The sequence below is a fragment of the Neopsephotus bourkii genome, unplaced genomic scaffold, assembly GCF_033783945.1.
Source record: "Neopsephotus bourkii isolate Nb327-2 ecotype Australia unplaced genomic scaffold, CSIRO-AGI_Nbou_v1 NB_698, whole genome shotgun sequence".
Classification (NCBI taxonomy): domain Eukaryota; kingdom Metazoa; phylum Chordata; class Aves; order Psittaciformes; family Psittacidae; genus Neopsephotus; species Neopsephotus bourkii.
Window position 1 is genome coordinate 164,709 of NW_026901197.1, and position 24,792 is coordinate 189,500.

General features: G+C 40.5%; 1 protein-coding gene across 1 annotated transcript; it reads left to right on the forward strand.

The window, feature by feature from the left end:
• The first annotated feature begins 3,353 nt into the window (after positions 1–3,353).
• Positions 3,354–9,166, forward strand: PLK2 (polo like kinase 2). The gene is made up of 14 exons (XM_061353817.1): positions 3,354–3,677; positions 4,161–4,268; positions 4,444–4,560; positions 4,755–4,884; positions 5,160–5,247; positions 5,647–5,742; positions 5,960–6,158; positions 6,255–6,402; positions 6,812–6,909; positions 7,563–7,686; positions 7,950–8,190; positions 8,284–8,413; positions 8,502–8,612; positions 8,727–9,166. The coding sequence occupies exons 1-14, from the start codon at positions 3,459–3,461 to the stop codon at positions 8,916–8,918; spliced, it is 2,001 nt and encodes a 666-aa protein (XP_061209801.1). The 5' UTR covers positions 3,354–3,458; the 3' UTR covers positions 8,919–9,166.
• Positions 9,167–24,792: the final 15,626 nt, after the last annotated feature.

Genomic DNA, 24,792 nt, shown 5'->3' on the forward strand with positions numbered 1-24,792 from the left:
GTTGGTACATATTCCAGTAATGATGCTATTAGTGGGGCTCATAAGTTTGTCCCATTTTTCTGTAGAATACACTTCCTTTTTCATACAAATTGTCATAACTTCACTTCAGCAGCTGAGGGCACTCCATGACAGGCTAACTGAAAAACACAGTTCTGACGGTAGCTAAACAGAAGCCCGAGAGCAGACGTTTCGGTAGCAGAGAACAACTGAAGGGACCAGCCTGGTGAAAGGCCAGCTCTGCCCGCCAAGTCAGCGCGTGCTGCCGCCTGAGCCCAGTAAGGGCTGCAGGGCAGTCGGTGTGTGTGACTAAGGATCACTGTGAACTGGCTCAGGCTGGAACACTGGTGATGGAAATGAATATATATTAGTGTCATGGCAGGAAGGAAGATGAACTATGAGACAGTCTGGAGGCCAGGTATATATACAGTGTTGTTTTCACAGGACTTGGTTGCCCTGGCAAATTCAAGGCTCTCTAATATGGAGGGAGCTGGACATCTGGGATTTAATGCATTTATTTCTGGAAATTAAAGTCTTGAAACACCTTTTTTCCCCAATGCTAGAATAAGAATGAGTGGTTCCTGCCAAGACCTTCTTTCCACAAGCCTGTAATTAGGCCACTTAGGACTGTCAAATTCCCATTCCTCATCTGACCCAGGGATTTATGCATGGCCAGTTTTCCCCGACCTTCAATAATCAGGCTTTTATGAAAAAGCTGTGCACTTGTGTCAAAATTAAGCTGTAGGGATAAGGAATTACTTTTTTTTTTTTTTTCCTGTGGCCAGGGACAGAAATATGTCTGAAGCCTGAGTTCAGGCTACATTTGCCCTGTTTCTTGGCAGGGTAGCTGCAGTGCTGCATACTGATCTGGCTACAGAGCTGCTGCTATCTTAGCTAGCTTGCAAATGAGCTTCGCATCCAGGCTCCAGGTACACCTGAGCACTCTGCTGATGTAAACTGGAAGAAAAAGTGGAAGATTACAGTGCTCTGACTAGGATGGATTTCCTTTTGCAAGATACAAAAGGGTCAGTTTCAAGCCTTTGCATCAATGTTATTTTATCCAAGAGAACAGCTTTAGAAGGAGAAAGTGAAGTATATTAATTGCAAAATATCCAGTAGCTCACCACAGAAGCTAAGAAATGTAAGCAGCGTAAGCGTAAGAAATGTAACTGCCAGCAGATAAGCTTTTAGACACCTTTGTAGCACTTAAGTATTGAGTTTGGTACCTAGAGCTAAAGTTACTTGATAAGCTGTGCATATTTGGACTTGGAAGGAAAAGCAGAACTTGCAAGATGGTTGAAAGACTGGGGAAAAGAAAATACGAAGGAGCAAATTCAGAGGCAGGAAAGGCAGAAACACAATTTATTATCGGGTTTAAGAGTGCTGTCAAAAATTCTTTTATTTGCAACAGGCTTTCCTTTTAATAGCATGCTAAAATTGGCAGCATGCAGCAAGTATTAAGTAAATACTACCTGTGCCAAAGTGGGAGAAGCAGTCTTAGAATAACTGAACTGCATGGGGCAGCTCAGCAGCCTCCGTGTTTTTGTAACTGAGAGGGAACACAGCTTCAAGACTCTGCTTCAGCAAAGAATAAAGAGTCGTAGTCTTGCCTAGCAAGCTTATTCAGCTTTAACCACGTGCTCGTGCCCTCCTGAAGGCAATCTTAACAACCTCCCCTAATCCTTTACCAGGCAAAGCCTGATACTAAATTCCGTTTTTGCCATGTGCAATACCACTTCTTTCCAGTGGAGGGAAAACGTGTACGTCAATCCAACCTGTTTTTCCCTTTCTTCACACGTCTTTTCAGCCCAGCAGACCAAAGCAATTTACCGACAGAAAACAAAGCATCAAGAAATCATGTTGACGTTAAGTAACCTATTTCACAATAACGCGTACTAATTTGGGGAAAGTAAAATTGCATGAGGGAAGCGATATTTGCCTGGGAAGCCAATGCTTGTATGGCCAAGGGGTGAGTGGCACAGGACTGAGTACTGTCTATGTATCCCAATTTTTCCTTTGTTAACCTCTAGCTCTGTGGTTAAACACTGAATACTGACATGACTTGACTAGACTTTGCAGAGAAAGACACCTGAATGCAGGATCACATGTCCAGTAAAATACTGTGGATGGGTAGGAGTGTACATAATCCAATAAATTAGACACTTGAGCACTGTTACCTTCATAATGTAATACCTATGTCGAGAAATGTTGTTCTGCACTTTTGCTGTTTTGAGGGTCTTCTGTTAAAGCATTCACCCTAATGTTGACATTGGAAAATAAGTATATTTTGCTGTTATTTCAAGACCTGAAATAAGGGATGTTCAGAGAGTGACGCTAAAATGATTTATACAGTTACATGTGCTAACAGTCTTTGTTTTAAATCAACTAGACTTTGATTTTTACCAGCAATGAAATATTCTTTGTGTGTGCCAGCAAGCAAATAATATTCAGAAATGTGCAACAAATCAAGGAAGTAAGAATTCAGCATTTTTGCATCTTCAGAAAGAGAGAAATGCAAAACTATTTCACATTTCACAACTTTCTCCCATACACACACTTCACTCTTCAACAACTGTCTGTATGCAAACATCTATATCAGAGGTCCTGGACAACAGTTGCCTTCAGGGGTCTTCAAAATCAGTTTATGTGTATTTGGGATGCTTCTGCTTGTGAGAAGAAAATTTTGGAGCTGGCTGTTGTCAGAGAGCTATGGAGGGTGTCACTAGACATAGGCTCTCCATGCAGAAGGAGGGTCAAAGTAGCTCCTTGGCACTGGGGCATGCACCCCAATAACCTGTACTATCTGTGTTAAGTGTATGAGCCTCAGCTTCATGCTGAGATAAAAACAGGCCCTGGCTCTCTGCGGTGGTGGAGTTGCCTAGGCATAGGTGGGAAAGCTCCTTCCCATCCTCATGTGCAGCAACAGACACTTGTTAGTGGGGCTGCTCATACGGACCACAGCATTGATCATCTGTTAGAACTGCCGTTGCTCCACACGGAGCAATAGCAGAGTCCGGAAAGCACACTTTGTGCTGAAGCTGCACTCGCCGAACTCTGCCGCCTGGCATTGAGGGGCACAGCGGCCACCGCAGCTGCGGAGCGACTCAAAGGCGCCCGGCCACCTGCCCCACGGCTCGGGTGCGATTCAGCCTCATCCTGCTGGGCTCCTGCGCTCCCGCCGCCACCGCACGGCCGGGCATGACCGAACACTGAAAAGCACAGGGAGGCAGCCCAGCCTGGCCCAGCTACCTCGGGCCACCCCGGGGCTGGGCCAGTGCGGGCGGAGCAGGGCTTCGGCAGGGGCCGTCCCGCAGCACCGGGGCGGAGCCGCCATCCGCGATATAAGGGACGAGCCGGGGCGCTGCTCGGCGTTGGGAGAGCGTCGGGAGTGAGGTGTGGAGGTACAGGAGGGCAGAGCAGAGCAAGTCGGGCAGAACGGGCAGAGCCGGCGAGGCGCAGGGATGGAGCTGCTGAGGACTATAGCCTACCCGCCGGGCGGCGGCAGCGGCGGCGCCAAGTGTTGCGAGGCGGCAGTGGGCAGAGCGGCCGGTGGCGAGTCGCGAAGGAAGAAGGCGGACGAGCAGCTGCACCAGCACGGCCATCCCGCCGCCGAGGTCTCCCGGATTATAACCGACCCCACGACGGGGAAGCGCTATTGTCGCGGCAAGGTGCTCGGAAAGGTAATGGTCACGGTGAACCGTGCCCTCCTCCCGGGCGGCGGCCTCGGTGTGCCCCGTCCTGGCCTCCCTCCCCGCCGGAGCGCGGTGCGGCAGGCCTGTGTTCTGCGGTGACAGGATGCACCGCGCTGCCAGCCCCAGCCTGGCCGCCGATGAGTTTGCCCCCGCGCTGCCCCGTTCGGTCGCAGCGGGTCCGGATCGTCTCCGCCCGCAATGCAAGCGGAATTCTGCCTTTCAGTTCGGGCGAGGCCAGCGAAATGGCTTTGATGTTGAATGCGGGGCTGGGGGGGGGGGGGGGCGTACTGTGGCAAGGAGTGCAACGCGGCCCTTCTGATAGGCGATGAACTTAAGACCTTCGGTCTTTTACCGAATTGTCCAGTGCAAAGGAAGTTGTGCTCCTTGACTAATACCTGAGCTGGTGAATGACTAAGTGTGAGACTTCTCTCATACCTGCTATAATTGCCTTTTTCTTGTGTGTCTCTCTAGGGTGGATTCGCCAAGTGCTATGAGATGACGGATTTGACAACAAATAAAGTTTATGCTGCAAAAATCATTCCTCATAGCAGAGTAGCAAAACCTCATCAAAGGGAAAAGGTGTGTGTGTGCATGAATGATTATTTTTTTCTTTTTCTTCTTCTTTCTTACCTCCCCCAGCTCTTTTTGCATGCTGGATTGCCCAGCCCTTTTCCTGAAATGGTTCTGATACACTTGTCTGCTCAACCTTGTAGAGGCCAGGCTAACAACACTTTCTCCCTCCTTGTCTCTTCAGATTGATAAAGAGATTGAGCTGCACAGAATGCTTAATCACAGACATGTTGTGCAGTTTTACCACTACTTTGAAGACCGAGAGAATATTTACATTCTTCTGGAGTACTGCAGTAGAAGGGTGAGCATCAACTGGGAGAAATCCAGTATTTACTTACCTGGAATCTACAACTAATTTGAATGTGTGATGTGTAAAAGGTATTTTTTTATGGCCTCTTTAGTTCTCGTTTCTCCATGTATTGATTTATCTTTGCTTAAGGTAAATCTTATGTGTGAATGTTCAGTGACGTTTCTGCTTTTGTTTTTCTTCTGCAGTCAATGGCTCACATCTTAAAAGCGAGGAAGGTATTGACAGAACCAGAAGTACGATACTACCTCAGGCAAATTGTGTCAGGGCTAAAGTATCTTCATGAGCAGGAAATCTTGCACAGAGATCTTAAACTAGGTAAGTTCTGCACTTTGACTACTTCAAAATACACTCCTATAGCCCTGTTGACATTGTACCACTTTACACTTGTGTGGTGATAGCTTAATTCATAGAATCAGCTCAGTCTGTCTTTACAGTGGAAACTTAGAGTGCAGAAAGAGTGACACTAAGCATTCATACTTAAAAAAATCTTGGCTAGCTTATGGATTTGAATAAAGTATGACTCAGCACCTGTGGCAAATGCATTCCTACCTTGCAAGAAAAGGACTAACTGGAATTTCTCTGTCTGCTAGGCAACTTCTTCATTAATGAGAACATGGAACTGAAACTGGGTGACTTTGGCTTGGCAGCTAGGCTGGAACCACTGGAGCACAGGAGGAGGTAGGAGCATCAAAAAGTATGAAGTCTAGTAGTAAATGAAACTAAATTCATTTAAAAATGAGAAATCCTATTCCATAGCAAAAGATATTTGCTTCTGGGATCAAGATTTCCCATTCTAGAAAACAGGCTTTGATTTCTGCTTTCCTCTGAGCATTTGAATAATAGTAAATGCCAGAGGCAGTTTACCTGACTGACGAATAGTGCAGACATGAGCCTGCTGTTCTTGTATCATGAAGACACCATGAAACACATCTACACTATTAACGTTCATACAGCTCCTTTTTAGGAGTCTCCAAGTTCTTGTCTGAACTTGAGAGGAAAAACTGCTCTATGAGAAGTAGCTTCTTTCCTCTTTCTATCTGAAATACTAACCAGCTCCATGGCCTCTTTGATTTGCAGAACAATATGTGGCACACCAAATTACCTCTCTCCAGAAGTCCTCAACAAACAAGGGCATGGCTGTGAATCTGACATCTGGGCTTTAGGCTGTGTAATGTAAGTACTTCTCTTTTGAAATGAAATATTTCTGTCATGAGCTTAGGCTTCTTGGATTTCAAAGGGGATGCAGTACTGCATCAGTTTGCAGCACTTCTTGTGTGTGTAGCCCAAGTGCAGAAATTCTCCTGAACCAGACAAAGCCTTTTCTGTAGTTGTAGAAAAGTATTGTGCATACGTAAAATAAATAAAATTGGTTTCCTTTGCTTTTCAATAGGTATACAATGCTCTTGGGAAGACCTCCATTTGAGACTACAAATCTTAAAGAAACATACAGATGTATAAGGGAAGCAAGATACAGCCTGCCGTCATCTCTCTTGGCACCTGCAAAACATTTAATAGCTAGTATGTTGTCAAAAAACCCTGAAGATCGGCCCAGCTTAGATGAGATAATTCGACATGAATTTTTCTTACAGGTTTGTGCTGTTTAGTGTTCCGGCTGAAAAAATATTCACCCCCAAAATGCACTGTCATCTAAAAAAAAAATTTTTTTTCATGTATCTTTTCCACAGGGCTTTACACCTGATAGACTTTCTGCCAGCTGTTGTCACACTGTTCCCGATTTCCATTTGTCAAGTCCTGCTAAAAATTTCTTCAAAAAGGCAGCTGCTGCTCTCTTTGGTGGTAAAAAGGATAAAGCTAAATACTTCGATGCACATAGTAAGTGAATTGTAGCTATGCTTGAAACTTATCTCTATGCCATCAATGTCATGCTAGTAATGTACAGCTATGACATAGCAACGGAACACTCATATTTCTCAGAGCTTCTCTGGGTTGGTTTCAACATCTTTATCAATAAGTATACGTGGTAGCCTGCAGCCTACACCAACTTACATAATTAAATGCTTCTTTTCACACCTTGACCATCTGTTAGTCTGTAATGCCTTTTAAAATGTAGTCTTTTACCAGTCTGTATAATGGCACTGCTGTTCTCAGAAACTATGGCAGGTTTGGAAGAAGCTACTGGTGGAGGGAGATGATGTACTTTGTGCAACTAATTTGTTAGGCTTTCTGTAGTTGAACAGCACTTGCAGATGTAGCATAAAGTTTTCTTTTTCATGTATTACAGACAGACTAGCTAAAGAAGATGAAGAAATCTACAAGCTCAGACATGATTTGAAGAAGACATCGATAACCCAGCAGCCCCACAAACACAGAACAGACGAGGTAAATGCAAGCGTAGTTCAATTCAAATCCAATAACAGTTGGGTGGAGTAGCTATAATTAAATTATATTTGACTTGGATATCAGAGCTGGGGCTGTACATAGCATAATCAAGCTTAAATGATTAGCAGAGTTGCTTTAAGAGGGTTTAACCAAGCTTCACCAAGGAATGGTAGCCTTTGTATGGAGACTATCAATTTTGGCTTTTAAGTAATTATAGTATCTGCCTAGATTCCATTGTTGTCTGTGTGGTAACTTGTCTGTCAGGTGCTCTTTCCCAATATTCGAAATACAAGGCTTCAGTTCATGATTAACTAGGACTTCTTAAAGACTAAATTGCTGAGATCTAACTCTTACCATTTGGTGTTCAGACCTGCACACAGCTGTTCTCTTGCTAGGACAGGAGAGCAGAGAACTGATTACTAGCGCGTAAGATGCAAATTGAAGATCTAAAGAATGGAAAGACCTGGTGTGTTTCTTTAAGCTCAGCTTCTTGAAACTCAGTCAAACAGCAGCTCTTTGTGCTTGCTGGAAACATTAATACCAGTTTCCCTGGAATTTATCATTTGTTGAGAAACAGGAGAGCCATGCAAAACTTGTGTATAAGCCTTGGCTTGTGTTATGTTTGATGTTTACATGTCTGACATCTCTTCCAGGAGATCCAGCCTCTTACCACAACAGTAGCGAAGCCGGGAGCATTGCCAGAAACTAAGCAGATTGGAGACTCTATTCGAATGATAGTCAGAGGAACTCTGGGAAGCTGCAGCAGTAGCAGTGAATGTAAGTGCAGCAAAATGCAATCTCTAATTCTAAATCCTGCCTTTACTTCATGTCTCAGACTAAGCAGCTTCAAATAATAAACAGGTGCTTTCCTCCTGACCCCCTATTTTGGGTAGATTTTAGAGCCAATATTTTTGAAGAATTAAAACTGGGAAGCCATAAAGGCTAAAATTTTTAAAATTACAGTCTAGATAACTGGAAGGTTTAGAATGAAAGCCTGCTGTCTATATGCTCTTGTCACTCTAAAAGTCCTTCCCTTTCAGGCCTGGAAGACAGTACCATGGGAAGTGTTGCTGATACAGTTGCAAGGGTATTGCGAGGATGTCTGGAGAACATGCCAGAAGCAGACAGCATTCCCAAAGAACAGCTGACAACATCGTTCCACTGGGTTACAAAATGGGTGGACTACTCTAACAAGTATGGCTTCGGGTATCAGCTGTCAGATCACACTGTTGGTGTCCTTTTCAACAATGGGGCGCATATGAGCCTTCTGCCAGACAAAAAGTAAGAATGCTTACAAAACTGACAACTCGTCTAAGGAGACTTAAACATGAAATGCTTTTATGTCATCTCTCTTACTCATTTCTCCTCTTACAGGACAGTCCACTACTATGCTGAGCTAGGCCAATGCTCTGTCTTCTCAACTGCAGAGGCTCCTGAACAGTTCATTAGCCAAGTAACTGTACTGAAGTATTTCTCTCACTATATGGAAGAGAACCTCATGGATGTAAGTTCAGCACCTTCTGGATCTTGAACTGTAAAAATACACTAAATGTGATCTAAATGCTTAACATAATGTCTCTTTCTTTCCCTAGGGAGGAGATTTGCCGAGCCTAACTGATGTACGCAGACCCAGGCTTTATCTCTTACAGTGGCTTAAGTCTGATAAAGCCTTAATGATGCTCTTCAATGATGGCACGTTTCAAGTAAGTTTGGTAGCAGCACTGGATAAAAAGTTTTAGAATACTTTATTGCAATAAAACTAGGTAAGTGCCAGAAACTGAGGAGAAAGTATGCAAACAAACTTTCTTCTTTTACAGGTGAACTTCTATCATGATCACACAAAAATTATCATTTGCAATCAGAGTGAGGAGTATCTCCTTACCTACATCAATGAAGAGAGGATATCCACAACGTTTCGTCTGACAACTCTTCTGGTTTCTGGATGCTCATTGGAACTAAAACACAGGATGGAATATGCTCTGAACATGCTGCTTCAGCGATGCAACTGAAGGGACTGACTCATTAAACCAAATGGACCTTCTTGTTCACTGTGAAATCTGCAGTGGGGATATTGGAGCAACTAGTATGATGATGATGGATGTGTGGTGGTACGAAAACTTGACTATCCTAGTGTGCTGGGCACACATCTATTAGACAGAAGCCTAAACCTACTGTTGGACTAAGATGGTGTGACAAGGAGTTTTTCGGACCATAGTTTTCCTTGCTTCGTGTTTGTTAAAGATATTTTTGACTTGAACTCTGAGCAGAGTGTGACTGCTTGCTCTGTAGGAGAGCATTTCTGGTGGAGTTAAACTGTGAATATGCATCTGGAAAGGGAGGGACGGGGATATCCATTATTGTGGAATAGCTGTAATAAGCAGCTTCTGGCTGCTTAACTGTGAACTATGGCCATACTATCTTTTTTCCCTTGTTTTTTGAAAACTCCCACCCACACCTGTGGCTGGCAAAGTACATTCCTTGTTAATTTTTTTTTTTTATTTATTACAGCCTAAAGTGAAATATTTATTACACACCTTTTTTTTTCCTAATTCTTTTTTTTTTTTTTTTTATTACCTTGGCATTTTAAATAAAGACAATGGAAATCTGAAGCATCATTCATGCTCCACTCTTTTTTACACTACAACTTAACCTGTTTTCTTTTCATTACCAAAAATCTGCAGGTCTCCCTTCCTTATGCCATTTTTGAAAAGTCTGCTACAGGTCAGGATACGAATGACTCTCATGTCTCTAACATGGAGCAGTCTGTCCGTGTCTATGCACACTTGTAGTCACAAGCACCAATATGCTGCTGCTAATTGTAGTAGCAACCCTAAACAAACTGCTGATGGAACCTATGGCATAATGTTGTAGGCCTTGACTCTTGGTTATTGTCCTAGGGGGTAAAAACGAAAGTATGGATCTTTTCAAGATACTACATTCCAGCATTGATATGATGTTTTACACTAACTGAATAGAATTCCTTGTTTTGGGCTGGGACTTGGTGGACAGTAACTACGATAACTAGCTGTATAAGCTTCCTTCTCTTACGTACCATGGAAGCACTGCTCGTGTTCACATGGGGATTGAAGTATTCTGACACCTCAATGGTAGAATGAATTGTCCATGCCTATTGCTGCCCTCTGTTGTGCTCTGTTGTATGTGTCTTTTCTACACTTGATTAAATGGTAACCCCAGTGAAGTAAAATCAAAATGGTGAGAATATTAAAGGCTGGGTTTGGGCTTATTCTACCAAGTTGATAGTAACACTTGTGGTCACCTAATGCTAAGTCCCAATACCATTTATGCTGTTGCCAGAAATCCTCCATAAAGTAGTTCAGAACAGCTGAAGGCATCATAGGAATGGCCTACTGCCTAGTGCAATCCTACTGCTGCTAAATATACAATTATTAGAATAATTGTTTTCCTAAACTGAAGGAAATGCCATTTGTCAGTTAAACTTTACAAATAGATGGAACTATTGAGGACTCAACTGAGGGCAGGGGGAGGAATGTGTGCTTGTGGGTTGGGCTTGTTTTCAGGTATTATGTGGCACCTGGACCCACGTAAACAGGGAAGTCTTCAAGCAACTGTTCTGATGCAGCAGCAAGTAGTTAAATTGCTTTTTTGGATTAATCTTTGTATAACTGAATTAGGTCTGTTCAGAAAGACACACCTCAATTGCTATCGGTGTTTCAATCAAAGTAGCTGAATGCAAGGAGCAGACAGTCAATAGAAATATAAATTGCAGACTAAACAAAGTACAGATGGCAACCCAAAATAGTGAGCAGAGGAGATAATCACTGGCTTGCTTCCTCTTGTAGCAAGTGTGTATAGATGTGATTGATTGTTTTGCTTGTATCGAATACCATGCATTAGGTAATATTTATTTACTTCTCAAGTCTAGACAGGAAGACCTAATTGAGTTCTTCAGATAGATTCATGAATGTAACTCTAGGCAGTTCAGTGAAGTTAAATACATACTTGCTATTGTGAGCAGAATTCAGCTTCCCAGATGTCTGCTTGCTTCAAGGGGTAATGGTTGATTTTATCCCTGGGAGGCCATGACTTACTCTCCTGCACACATACAGCCACTATTAAGCCTTTTTCTCTGAATAAGTAAGATCTTGCTTTTTGTTTATGACACCAGTAAACATGTGTGTTTGAAACACAAAAATTACCTGAACTATAGTACTTCTTCAAATGGAAAAACAGTTCTTTCTTTGACTGTCTGTGTGCTAGAGAAAGTATGAACATTCAGCTGTTATAATTTCTTTGAGCAACAGAATTACCTTCTGGTGGCTAAAATTCTGTCTAGTGTAAGAAAATAAATTGACTTCAACTGTAGGATGTTTAACAGTGGACGTAAAGGCTCCAGATCCAAATGTTGTAGGATGCTAGTTGGTTGTGGGCAGCTGTAATGCACCTCATGCAAATACAGTTAAGGGAATCAGTTATTTGTATGCAATATGTATGTGGGGAACTAGGATGCTTGGAGCTTTCTAAATCTATTTTCTGGTTGGTGCTATGTATCCCAACCTCACTTTTTATTGTCATACTGCAAAATGAGAGAGGTGTTTAGATCAGGTTAATCTGAAATACCTATTTCAAAGTACATTAACTTTGCCCTAGTTCCTCAGCCCAAGGAGGGAAAGCTGCTTTAAAATTTGTAATAGAAGAACTTGCATCAGGAACAAAGGTTCTGAAATTCTTTCCCAGGGTGGATCCTGTCTTAAATAAGACACTGTAGTGCTCTAATTGACCTTCTTTACCCAATTAAATAACACCCCATTTGTAATTCTGCACATAGGAAGATTAATATTAGAAAAATACTCGTCCACTTTATATAACAAATGTCTTGCCTTCTCTTGCAAGAGAAATATATGGTCTGAATTTTATGCTTGTCAGACAGTGATTCTAATCTTTTATGTTGAAAACAACAGCAGACACAGCATAAGTGTGTAGCTTGGAAGCATATGTACTTAAATGAAAATGCGGAGATTAAAGGATTAGGTGAATGTTGGCACAAAGGTTTCTCAGGTATTGCTGGTGGACACAGGAAATAAGATTGCCAAGAAAAAAACCCACTCTTGTACTCTTCAAAACATCTTTATCAAATCTTAAGATACATTTTTTGCAGATACTTGAACAGCCCAGTGTGCTAACCTGCCAGCAGCAAACAAGTCGGAAACAATTCAAACAGGTCATGCTTCGATGTTAATGTAATGTATTACCCAGTGATGCCACTAGTCACTCAAGTGTTCTAGGGCATTCAGTAATCATTCCATTTCATTAAATCACCTCATGTACCATATATGAGAAAAAAAAATATTGAGAGTTAGGGTTATATTGCAACATTGAACAAACTTTCTGATATTGTCTGGCTTACTCAGGAAACTAGAAAGACATTCAGTCACTTTAAAACTATTTTATTTTTGCTGAGAATAGATTGGATGAATGATCTTTCAGCTGCCCATAACAACCAGAACCATGCATGTCTTTAGTTTAGTTTTATATTCTTTATGCCTTCCTAACATCAATAGTGGCAAACATATCCTCGATTGAATTGCCACAATGTTAGACCAATATACACAATTTAAGAGGTTACGCTCCATTTAAATATACAGTATTGGAAACAAATATCATGGTTTATCAGTGTTTGGAAATCAGTATAGTAGAATGTGAAGATTTAGCCTCTGGGATTTATCTGTGTAAATTATTTTCAGTATAGAAACAAAATTGATTTGAAAGATTCTATTACACTGACACAGATTTGGGCTAAGTTTGAACCTGTTGCCTTTTTTTTTCTACTGTGCAATCACAGGGAAAAAGCTACATTTTACATTGTCTGTATCATGTATATGTGATCTGAACAGAAGTAAGGTATTGTCTTCATTGACCATTTTCTCCTCTTTCCTACTTAGTATTTGAAGAAACACCTTGAATTGCCATGAAGGAAACATTAAAGAATTGATGAAATCAATAGTACCTTACACAGAGGCATTATTGATACTCAACTGGCTCATATAAGGAGTTACTAAACACTTTTTAGTCAGAGATTAAAAAAGAAAAAGGTACTTTACAGAAGGATTCTGAGTGAAAGAATTGAATGAATTCCTCAGGATTTTGCCAGAATATAGTACTGCCTTATTTTGAGGCAGGCCAGAAATGCTTACTCACCCACTCCCAGCTAAGTTTCAAACACTGATTTCACAGGTACATGCATTAGAATCAAATTAATAGGCAAACTCTGACAATTCACAGAATTTCGACATGCATGAAAATTTCTTCTCTTAAAAGTAACCTCTATAATTTGTAACTTATGGTGGTAAGGATTTTTTTTCCTCATTTACTAGAAATAAAAATGTTGAAAGGTTCTAAGGAGATTTAGGGGTTTGAATCGGCATTCTCTGGAAGAGGGAAAGTGGCACGGCTTTTGACGTGGGATTCTGGCTCCAGTGAATGAAGACTGCTGGTTCTGACTGGGAGGAGAAGGGGGAAGTATAGTGCACTATAAAGTAAGCTGCAGCAGAGGAGGATAGTTAATGGGAGTGGAAGAAAGGAAGCAAGGTTATGCCATCAAAGCAAGTTTAATCTTCTAAGGAAAAAAGCCAATTTGCTTATCATCCTCAAGGCCAGCTTCTCATGCCTGCCATCACATTAAGCTACAGTAAAAAATGCATGAGAGGTACAGTAAGTAGACAGAACTGGAAAGGCTGGACTTTTTAGTACAGAGAATCCAAGGCAGCTGAGACAAAGCTCATAGTAATTTAAATGCTTTTTATTATATATTAGCACAGGCCTCAACAGTTGTGTACGGTGTTTTACATAGAGAATGAAAAAAGCTAGCCCACGATTCTGTGATTTTCAGATGTCCTGATCTCTGTTAGTCCTGAGCACCTATAGAAATGAAATTGGGTGGTCTCTGCTTACAGTTGAGGTTAGGTACCTCATAAGAGGATGCAGGGCATGATAGTGTCAGGCAGGGGTTATGGAAAGGGGAATATACACAGAGTGATTATAGGATTATTCAGTAGTATATGATGCTGTTTCTGTCTCTCTAAGCATTTACAGAGAGTTTCTCAGCCTCACATCTGATCATCTCCACATCATGTCAGTTCCTTCTTGTTATTGTTAATTATAAATAATTAGAAGGCTAGCTTGGGAGGGTGAGTCATGGCATAAGAGGGTATGTGGGAATGTACGGGTTTACAGAGGGGTTCTGGAAAAAGTGAGGGAGCTCATAACACCAGGAGGAAGGGAAGGTGCTGGAGAGCCATGACTCAGGGGAGGGAGCTCTGGGAAGAGAAAATGGGGGGAGGCCTGGAGATCCTGGAAGGCAGAGGCACCTGTTTTGAACCCTCCCTCAGAGCAAGCATGTTGTGAAGGAAGTGGAGGCAGGGAGAAAAGAGCTAGCCAGGTGAGACACTTGGTGTGCAAGCAGCAGGGCAGACCTAGCAGCAGGCCCAGAGGCCTGCTTTCAGCCATCTTTGCCACATGTATGAGGGTCGTTGCAGCATTGGGAGGGGAAGAAGACAGGGGTCTTTGGAGGAGTAAACTATAGTGAATAAAAGCCACAGAGGAATAGACCCATTATCAGTCACTGAAAGGGAAGGAGTGGGTGGGAGCTCACATATTTGGAGGAGGGGTGTGAACTCGGGCATCTCCTAAGTTAGTATCAAAGAAAGCTGTTAAGAGTTGGTACTGTAATGGGAGATGACAGCCAGCCAGCACTCTGTGCTGGTGATAAAAGCAGTCATGGACCAGCGAGGAAGGGGAAGAAGGTATTGTGATCAGGGAAAAGACTGCAACAGGAATCAGGAAAAGAGAAGGGAACTGGTCAAGTGGAGAAGTTCAAAATCCTGGAAAAATTAGAGCCTTTTCACATTAAATGGAGCTGAGAACAGAAGGGAGATACTTGAAGTTACTTATTATTAGGTTTTTCACATGTGCTTGTAGGAGAGCTGAGAGAGTAGTGTTGAAGTGGGTCAAGTGGAGGATTAGCAGTGTGAAAGTGAAGGCAGTAAGCACAGTCAGTGTGCTGTCAGGAGGAGATGGGAGTCAAGCAGGACAGGCAAGAGCAGGAGGCACACAGGGAGAGTGAATTCCCTCCATGTAATGGAGAAGGTGCCATGTCAGGAGGCAGCACACTTATTACACACAATGTGCATCTCTGAGGAAATTAAAGGTGAAGTAAGTGTTTAGAAAATTTTCACATTCTCAGTAAAACAAAGGATTAACAATGATCCAGTTAGATTAGAGGTGCTAGCACTGGGGACCAGTATTGCAAGACAATGCATTACTTCTCTGAGTCACTGGTTTCGTTCTCACATCGGCCTTTATTAACTGCAAATCTTTACCTCCTGATGGTTGCCTCATGTGAAATGAGTTGGTGGCTCATTCCTGTTCATACTGAGAAGGTATCCACATTACAAAAATCGCCGCTAATTACAAGCCATTTGCACTAATTGGTATCCTTGCTAGAAGTCTTCAGAGGGAAGAAGGCAAATGACTAAGCAGCAGGCATGGCAACTAAAACACCATCAAGTTGAGCTCCTGACTGGTCACAGAGTATGTGGGGTGGGGGACCAGGGTTATGGTGGGTTTTGCTTGAGGTGCATGGAATAGGAGTAGCCTTTTTAGAGCCAACTATTTACTTTCTGAGCCTAAGCTTTTAGCAGTGATTTGTGACCTTTGTATGATGTACCTGTTCCATAATGCTATTTTCAGTGGAAAGAGCTTTCTGTCTCCAAGTACTTTACCATGGTTTATTTTCTTTCTGGTTGCTGCTGCTTTCATTTGATTGCTCATCATCTGCATAAATGGGAAAGTAAATAATTTCAATTTTCTAATTTATATGTAATTTAATGTCTTTATAATAGATTGTTTCTTTTGCCTCAGGTTTCCCATTTCAGATTGTTTCAGGCATAGAAGTACAACAAAAAGTCACTGTAACCATCCATCCTTTAATGAGAAAAGTGAAATGAATAAGCCTAAGCTGCTTGTCTCCTGTTTTACAAGTGTAACTGGAGAAGTAGGGGGAAAACCAAACACACTATCTAAGTAACAGCAACAGCATATATACCACACAGCTGGAGACTTAATGTTTCCTGTTATCTAGCTATCACAAATTTGACATACAGAGCTCAGATAATCTGAAATATTTGGAACAGACAAACAGAAAGGCAGTTTGTGGGATAAACAGATTTCAGGGATGCTTGTGGACACTGGAAATACAGTTACCCAGAAAGAGTAGCAACTCAGCAACATGAAACAGGGGCCTTGCCCAAAATGAGAGCCTGTAGCATCATTGTGACTCACAGTGTGGTTCTCCTTCTTGAATGTTATATCCACCCAGCTCATACCTGGATGCTGAAGGTCTCTTTAGGAATCTGTTTAGTAATTAGGAGCTCCTCTACAGGGCTTGCCACTTCACAAATTCTTCCTGGATACTAACACACTGCTATGTACAACAAGCTTGACAGACAAAGGGGGTTAGTATGTCCATTTTGCGAAAGTAAGACAGAGCTCAGAAGGAATTTATCAGTTTGAAATCTTTATCCAGTGTTTCTCAAATGTTCAGAGATCTTAATGGCATCAATTGTTCTTTCTCTTGCTCAGTGTTTCTTCTAATCTGGTCTTGAGGTCTCAAAGTAGAAACTTGCAGGATGAGGAATTTAAGAATAGCGATGTCCTCGTTTTGGGGGGAGAAAAAGAAAAATGCAGTCAAACACATGAAAAGGTCCTGTAGACAGACATGGCATTTTCTAATTAACCCCAGTTCTTTCCACAAGCATTGGAATTATGCTGTGGATTTACTGAAACCAAAGGTCTGAGAAAAACAAACGGTGATCCTTTAATCATGGGATCAGTTTATGTTGTATAAACAACCTTTGTTCTACCATTTCCTAAGGTAGAGTATTGGACATCGTAATTATGTTCACTAGCAGAGGTTCATAAATGCTGGGTTTTAACCCATTTGGATTCTGCAAACTAGAAGATGGAGGAAAATGTCATCAGTGTATTTTCTGCCTTTTAGAAGACCTTTAGACATTTCATTAAATTAATTCTCTCTTTGATAGCCAACAGAAAGAGCATTTTCATTTTTTAATTTCAATAATGCTTATAAAAGGCTTTCTGACTTCACTAGATAGAAGGGATCAGCTATTCAATATTTTATAGTAGTGAACAGATGTAAAAAACCCATAAAACTGCAAGTCTTCTAAATTTCATGCTTTCAAGAATTCTTAACATATAAGCTTATAGCAGGCACAGAGAACAAGTGAAATGACTCTACCTAATATTATGTATGGGTGAGTAGATACATAACATGGTTTTAAGTTAAATTTAGAAGAAACCTTTCAGTATTTCAGGTACTGCACAGCAAATTGCAGTAAAGATTTTACTTCTTTTCTGAATAAAGTAATGAAGAAATGTAAAGGAGTCTTGTAATTTTCTCTGAACTTCACTTACTGCTCTCACTGTAAAAAAGATATTCTTTTTCTTATTATATGATAAGTGCTTCCCAACAATGAAGGAATAGATGCTTCTTATTGCTTTAGGTGCTTCTTATGGATAAATGACATTCACCTGCATCACATTAGCACTTCCACTGATATCAGGAGAACTGCGGTGAGAAAGGGAAGCTGTATTTGTTGCCAGTGATTTCATTAGCTAAGGGGCTGAGGTAGCAGACTTTTTGGAATGTGGCTAGTGCTGACAATTTCTATGGGTGTTTAAGTGCCTTTCTGAAGAGAAGGGACATCCCTTCTACTGAGGGACTTGCCAAGCAGTTGCCACCAGTGGCTGCTGTCCTCTGTGTAAACCCTTCTGATATGAGGAAAAGCTCAGGGATATGAGGAAAAGCTGAGGGAGCTGAGTTAGTATCTCCTATTGCAGCAGTGTGAACTAATTATAGACACAGAATAATTATTGAGTAATATGGTGGTGAGGAATGACAGGAGGAACAACAATAAGGTTATGTGGCCACTTGACAAGGGATGGCGCTTGCTATAGTGCAGTTAAGGGGGTTTGTTTGTTGTTCTATTCTAGTTAGGGCATACGTCTTATTTGTTGATGTTATTGAGGTATTGTGAAAGGAGTGTGTCTGGAGAATGGATTTAAGAGAATTCAAGACAGCGAACTTGCAGAACAGCTCAGCATAGGCACCCTGTGCAGAGGACGTGATGCAGAGAAAACACAGGGACAGATGTTGGACCATGATACAGAGACTGCTGGCATTGGCAAAGTAGGAGACATAGGCCATTGGATCACACACCTGGGTAACAGGACACAGCAAAGTGGTGGTATGGCCTGATCTGACACCACTAAGATCCATTAAAACCTGAAACCATTAATCTGAATAAAAAGCTTGACCAAGTTCAGAGACATGATTTTTGAGAAAATGTCTCCACAGGCAGAAGCAGGAGGGCCGTTTACTCTAAGCTGATCAGTAGCAAACATCTCTGGTCCTTATAGCTCTTAACCCAAATGCACCCTGAAATAGGATATCTTGGGTATATCCGCTATATGGCTTGTGGATGAAGCTGGCTTACACTCAGTCTGTTTGGAATGGGCAGTGGAGATCACACCTACGGTGTCCATATGTGTAAACATACTGACTCTGCCACCAACTCTGAAATCTTCAGTTCTGGATCTAGAGTGTTTTCACACAGTGTTTACATTTGCAAAAAATGGGCAGTTCTAAACATGTCCTTTGAAGTATGAATTTGCATTCATGTGTTACCACCTGGGAGCATACTTGAATGAATGTGCTCCCTCTCACTCCTCTGCCAAAGCATGGCTTGAATATGAAGAGGGTGAGCTTTGGAACAAAGATTCAAAGGCTGTCTTGTGAAAAGCTGTTTTTTGGTCCTGATGCTTGTGGTTGAGTATGTGTCCCTCAGGAGAAATGCAAAACTTGCCTTCTCCTGTGAGGCAGGAGAGTTGCCGTTTTTTTTTTTGAGCTATGGAAATGGGTGATAGCTGCCTGTACTTTGTCTTTCTCATGAGTGCTCCTAGTTTTTACCAGCCCTCCTAATCTTTGAATTTTTTTTTTTTTTTTTTTTTTGTATGAATAGCTGATGTGGAGAGCTTCCAAACTCAAATAGACAATAGTCCACAATTCCTGGTAAAAAGTTTTGTCTGATAAGTTCATATTCAGATACAAATTCCAGCTAAGACCAGTGTTCTTTCTCTGCTGGTTCCTGTGCTAGGTCTTCTGACTCTCTTTTCAAAGCTTTCTGAGATATTTTGCTCTTTCCACTGTCAAAGCACAAGTTAGATGGAAGTTAGTTTACCCAAGCATGGCTCCATTTCCTTTTTCTGCCAAGGGACTGTTATCTTATTAAGACAACTTAAGAAAGGTGGTTTAAAAATAGAGAGAAATTTTCTTTTTATATCAGAGCTGCTAAACATTTACAAGCATTCAAGTGTGAGTCAATCTGAAAGAACATATGCTACCGTACATGCACATCAAGTGTGACTCTTTGGGTTTATTGTATGGGAAACATAGTTAACTCTGGAAACTCCGGATCAGTTTGACCTGCTTCAGTTAGGGAAACGTTGGGTATTAAACACTGGGAAAAGCAGTCAGTTACTGAAGAAATATGATTAAGGTCCTCTCACTTGTACCTTTTTTTTTTTTCTTTTTTTTTTTTAATGTGTGTGTGTGGTGTTGTTTTACATATATATACTAAGACCTAATACTTTAATACAGGACATACTGTTACTGTGTAGGACAACCTGACAAGCATGGCTGACATCCCATCTTTTCTGCGCTTCTTTATCAGCTGCTTTCCTTGCTGTCTCAATTGATTCTTACTTTGGTGCTCTTTAGTCTTTGCAGCTTGCTGACAAAGGGATCACACACCTTTGGTGTGAATGCAAATGCCTTTGGCTTCCCCTTCATTTGATTTCGCTACGGTTCCTCAGAAAGCACAGGGTTTTTTTTTTGCCAGCCACACAGACTTATTCTTTGCTCTGGTCTGCTAGTATTAGAAGTAGTGCCAGTGCAGATCACAAGTTAAACAATCTTTCCGCTATATGTGGCTTATAAATACTATATACTTCAATATATATAAAATTATAATACTACAACTAAAATGTCATTAATTACAGAAAAAGTGATGTCACTCAGAGCTGAATTTTAGAACTCCTGAATGTAAGCATTTCATTTGGGTTAAAATGAAAATATGTTTTTCAGGGGTGGATGAGCATTTATGGTTCCTGTAAGAAGCCTCATTGAACAAACAAAATTGAGATATTCTAATTCATTGTTGCCTCTTGAAAATCTAAGAATGTTTTCATTGTGCTACCAGATGATTTAACACTTCTTTTAACATATTGTTGGCTTATCTCCAGCTGCTCAGCTAGAAGACTCATTAGTTTTCACATGCTAAATATTTCCCATTTTCTTTTTGTGGTTTACACCTTTATTTTTGAAATTAATTTTGTATTGAAATTGCTCACACTAAAATTCATCTATTTCTTCTATCTTAGTTTTTATTCTCTCTCACAAAATATAGTGTCATTTCTTTTTTTGTTTACCCCATGAAAGAGCAAGAATTAATGCTACACTGAAACATAAAATCTCTTATCCATCTTCTATTTGTGTGAATCTATGAAAGTAGAATATATCTGGAAAGTGGGGGAAAAGGGAAGGAGAGGTGTCAGTTCCCTGGTATGCTATGGACAAATAAAACTGAACAGTTAAATTCTGATAACTTCCTCTCCTTGAGGTTTGTCAATTTTGATTAGGATTGCATGGTGATTTCCTGGATGTGGAGACTGTGATGATTTCTGTGACCTTTTAATATCATTTATAGGTAATTTAGGGAAGCTAATATAGAGGAATAGTGAAGAACTCTTACTGAATGAATGAGATGCCTTGGGTAGAAGGCTGCCTACAGTGGGAGCACAATGCCCACTCACTTTCCTTCAAACTATTTCGTTTGTTTGGTTTGTTTTCTGTTTATCGGCTTTTTTTTTTGTTTTGCTTTGTTTGTTTTTTTGTTTGTTTCTTTGGTTTTGTTTGGGGGTTTTGTTGTATTTTTTTGTTTGCTTTTTTAGATTTACTTTATTGTAGATAGCATTATCCAAATAAAACCTGGGTGAGTACTTTGCACACCAGTGCAAGCTTCCTAGGTATGTATGGATAGTCAGGTGGTTAATTCACAGCTTAAATTGAAGTTTGACCATGTGCTCAACAATGTAGCCAATTTGTATGAGGAACCAAGCTGTGGTAGTATAATAGTGAAGAAGAAAGTTGAGGCATTTTAAAATGAGTTGACAAGATTGCGGCTGAAAAGGAACACAGTACTTGCCGATATGCCCTGTGGGGCTAGGGAGATATGCTGTCAGTGCCATGCCTCACTTCCCAGCCCCCCTATGGCAGTTCTCAGATCTTTTCCCTGCTGTGCCAGTACTCTGAGGACATAGAAAGAATTTCTTGCTGGACACTGTACATGCATCCTATTAACTCACAGTTGTCTAACTGTAGAGGGTTGCTCTCACTTGGAAATAGATTCTTATATATTCTCATTGGACATAAAGGCAACCACAGAGTAATTTTTTAGGTTTTTTTCCATATAGGTAGGTAATTGCAGGAATACTTCAGATTGTTTCCCAACATAGGCAATATATATGATAGTAGTATAAAGAAGTGTTTTTAGGCTTGAGGTCTGATAAAGTCTGTTTATCTGGAAGAGGAGGTTGTAACACAAGGGTAATTCTCATGCAGATTTGAAAGTACCAAGGGGATTTCGGTAGGAATTCAGTAAACATCACTGGCTCACATCTCAATGGTTTTATGGGACTTTGCCTTTAGATCACTCATAAACTGTTCGTTATTTGGTGTTTTCTTACATTCAGGCTCTTTAGAAACTTCCTTTAAGTTCACGCAGAAACATACTGACTGCATCAGACCACTTAAAATTACTAACTGTTCTGCAATGACCTAGGACACTAATCTAGTATAAGAAATGTAAGTTGTGGTTAGCATGGCATTATCAAGTAAGCTTTCTTTATATGATGGTGGTAAGCAAGGTTCATAACACAAGCTTTTGCAGGTTTGAAGTACTTTAAAAGTGATACTAGACATTAATGTTACCTTTTTGGTGTTTATATGAAAATTTGTCTTAGATTCATGGGTGAGAAAGCAAAACCTTTCTTCACTGTGCAAGGTTCCATTAAGAAAACAATTTCAGGAAAGATCAGTTGCTTTTCTAATTTATACTAATACTCAAAGTCTAAGGTGTCAGAACAATGTACTAATTTTCATTTATCTATTTTTATACAACAGATTTATAGGGCAAGGCTCCAAATGTCTTTCTTCTGTTGCCCAACCAGAAATGGATGTATTTCCATGCATGTGAGTTTCATAGAATGCTGCTTCTAACTATAGAATGCTGCAATGATAAAACCCTCCTTACTAGCCAATTCTTCAGCCACTTTGCAGTCTACTTACCCAAAATTCAGCCTCAATTTTGATATAAATGTTCTGTGGAAAAGCACACCAAAGCCTTGCCAAAACCATGATAAACAACATCCGCTACTCACCTCATCCAGAGCCAGTCATTTCTACAGAGATGACACTCATGTTGGTCAAATGTGATTTTCCTTTGACAGATACATGCTGGACACTCCCAATAGGTTGAACAAGGGCATAATCCCATGATGAATTGCAAAACCACCTACAGGAGACCTGCATAAATATTTCTGGACTGTTGCCAGCATGGTTTCTTCCCCTCCTGCCAGTCAGATAATGTAACATGTTTGTTATCCCTCTAATGGACAAGAAATATTCTCTACTCTCTGACATGCCTCTTCAACCTTCTCTAGTTACAGACTCCTCCAGGATTTTTAGGTGTGGAGAACACATTTCGCTCTGCTACAGTATTGTTAAGAAGAGCTTTTGCTAGTTTGCAGAAGTAACAGCTCATCCAATCCGTACTATGACCTGAACATCCTTCCTGCTGGTGAAGGATAAAATATTTTTTAGAAAGTAAAGGGAAGTCTTGCTTCAGTGAGTACAAAGTTAGCAGATGAAGTCAGAAGATAAACTTGTGATTAGATGTAACTTTCAGCGTCTCTGGTGTTGGACTGGTGGTCAACAGTCTGGTCTTTCTTAGCTCTGTGAGTTACTGGCACAGCGAGGGAAGCCTATGGCAGAGTTATGGGAGAAAGGCAGCTGTAGGCAACTGCCTCAAAGTGAGGTTTCAGACCTCTCAATCTTTAAAAATATAGAGCCACCACATTGATACAGACTGGGGATGTTTTCCAGGTTGTTGTCAGAAGTATAAATCTTAACACTTGTCCTTCTTGATATTCCTTGTTGTTAAGTTTGTCAAGTTTCTATGCCTCATTGTGCAGAACTTTTTGGAGGTGTCTTGTTCTCATGCTTACCCTGGGAATGTGGATCCCACTTCTGATAAACAGCTAAGTGTTAAATACTCAGTGCTCAGTATTTTAACATTTCAGTCTGTTTCAGAGTTGTCACCTTCAGACTTCTTTGGAAGTTCCTTGCTGATTAGGCTTTCTGAAGCAATTAAAATGTTGCATGTGATTTTTAAATTTTAGTGGTTCAAGCTTGAAATAAAAATTTACTGTATGATCAGAATATTTTAATTTTGCCTTCTTGCTACTGACTTTTAAGCCTCTTGCCATAGAGTAAGGCTTGATATTTATTTTACTTAGTACTTAGAAGTAATAAAGTCAGGAATTTCAAAGCCTTTTTTTAAGCACTGCTGTGAGTTTTCTAAAAAGCATAGCACTCATAAACCAAAGATGTTATGTGATATATTTCCAAGGTCAAATCTACTGTAAATTCATATTGTCTTTGAAGATACAGATGGTTCTGATGTACTGTCCAGTATATGCATCTGTATATGCCTGGGTATTTTGGAATTATCATGCTGTATAAATTAACATTATCCAACAGTAATGTTGCAAACACATTGATTATTTTCTTGCTAAAACTCATGAATTTTTTGTTTTCTACTGAAGTACGGTTATTCATTGGGTAAATGTAAGCCACCTCATGTTTTATTTCAGCTTTCTAGAGCAGAGTTAGAGCAGATTTACCCATATGACAGTTCTCCTGTGCCAAACCAATATCAGCGCGAATAATGAAAAGTGTCACGATAAGCTAATTTTTTACAGCAGCAACACCAGTATTGTACTTTTCCACCCTCCCTGATCATTTTACACTGTCTTCTTCTGCACCTTTAATAGCCATAGTTGCAATCTAAATTAATATTACATGTTATCAAACGGAAGGCCTTTTGTAATTTCTTATTTTATAGAAGATAACCCCTCTTCTTATATAAGTGGTACAAATCAAGTGAAAGGAGGCCATAGAAAAATTGAAAACATTTAAAGAAGAGGACTAGGATTACTCCTTCAATATTTTTTACTAACATTAGTCCAAACTGTGAAATATTTCTTAGATAAGTATCACAGTTAATTTGTTTCCCTCAACATGGGCTCTCTCAGATGAGTACACAGAAAGCAACATGATTCTTTCAGTCAACTGATGCTATTCTGAATAGTTTATAAATTACAAAGGGGAAAACATCCTGATTTTATTAAATACCCCATGCTTTCAAGAACTGGTACTGGAAGGAAGTTGTTAGAAAATGCTGTAGAGAGGCAGACTACAAACAGAATATAGCCTACTTATATCACCTGATGTGTATGGATGGAAAGGTGGCCAGAAAGGTCTGAAGCAGGGTTAGAAGGAAAATTAAAAACAACTACTCTGAAAATGTAACTGCTTTTCTGCAGAGGCATTGGGAAAACACCAATTTACATGTATATTTAATCTCAACAAGCATCATGACAAAAGGTTTTGGTTGAAGTGGAGAAGTCCTGTGTTTGAAAATTGCC